An 807-nucleotide genomic window follows, 5' to 3' on the forward strand; every position below is an offset into this window, starting at 1 on the left:
GCAGCCGCCGCCGCTTCACATTCCCCACCATGGCCGGGCCAGAGCCTGCAGTGTCTGGGCGGGGGGAGAGGAGGAGCGTGTGTGCCTGTGCGTGTCCGCAATTAAAGCCTCCCCCCGGGAACGCGTCGCCGCCACGGGGTTCCTCCGCACGAAGGGGCCGCACGCGCCAGCCGGGCCCGAGAGCAGTGATGGTGCTGGGCAGAAGTGCCTGGAGGGGCCCGGCAGGGGCCACAGCGCTGCAGCCATCAGTGCTGCTGAGAGTGAAGTGCCCCCAGGGGTGCATGCTGAGGGGGGCTGTACCCATGGGCAGCGATTCCCACCCAGGTGCCGCAGCCCCCCGGGGTGCCTTAAGATCCGCTGAAGGGTGCCGCGGGGCACTGCACAGCGTTTACACCGTTAGGGGTTGCAGACCTGGGTTCCCAAGATCACCCCAGAGGTTTCAAATAGAAATCCAGCCAGGTGCTGCGGTCCCCCAGGGCGGTCAGAAACACTGACAGGTGGTGGCCTTTCTGAGCTCTTGAAACCAGAAGGATGGCTATTCCCTTCCTGCACTCCACACTGGAGTGAAAATGGAGAGCTGGCCTTTTCCAAAGGGCACCTCAAGGCTACTGAGGGGTGCTGTGAGTCTGTCCCGGGTGCCTTGAGTCTAGAAGGCTGAAGTATCACTGCCCTAAAATTAAATTTCTTATTCACGGTAAAGAAGAGGGTTCCTAGGACCCTGTGCTTAGAGGAAAACATGACAACAAATTAAATCTATATATGCACTGGTATCTGAGATAACAATGCTGAAAAAGAAAAAAGGGAAAG

At 58.9% G+C, this 807-nt stretch overlaps 1 protein-coding gene across 1 annotated transcript in view; it reads right to left on the bottom strand.

Moving 5' to 3' along the window:
• The window catches only part of FAM207A (family with sequence similarity 207 member A), a 112,796-nt gene extending 112,765 nt beyond the window's left edge, over window positions 1–31 (bottom strand). Inside the window, exon 1 of the mRNA XM_006022058.3 lies at window positions 1–31. This exon is cut by the window's left edge and continues 77 nt beyond it. Coding sequence (XP_006022120.2) covers window positions 1–31 — 31 coding nt within the window.
• Window positions 32–807: the final 776 nt, after the last annotated feature.

Source organism: Alligator sinensis, unplaced genomic scaffold (genome assembly GCF_000455745.1).
Source record: "Alligator sinensis unplaced genomic scaffold, ASM45574v1 scaffold566_1, whole genome shotgun sequence".
Lineage (NCBI taxonomy): Eukaryota > Metazoa > Chordata > Crocodylia > Alligatoridae > Alligator > Alligator sinensis.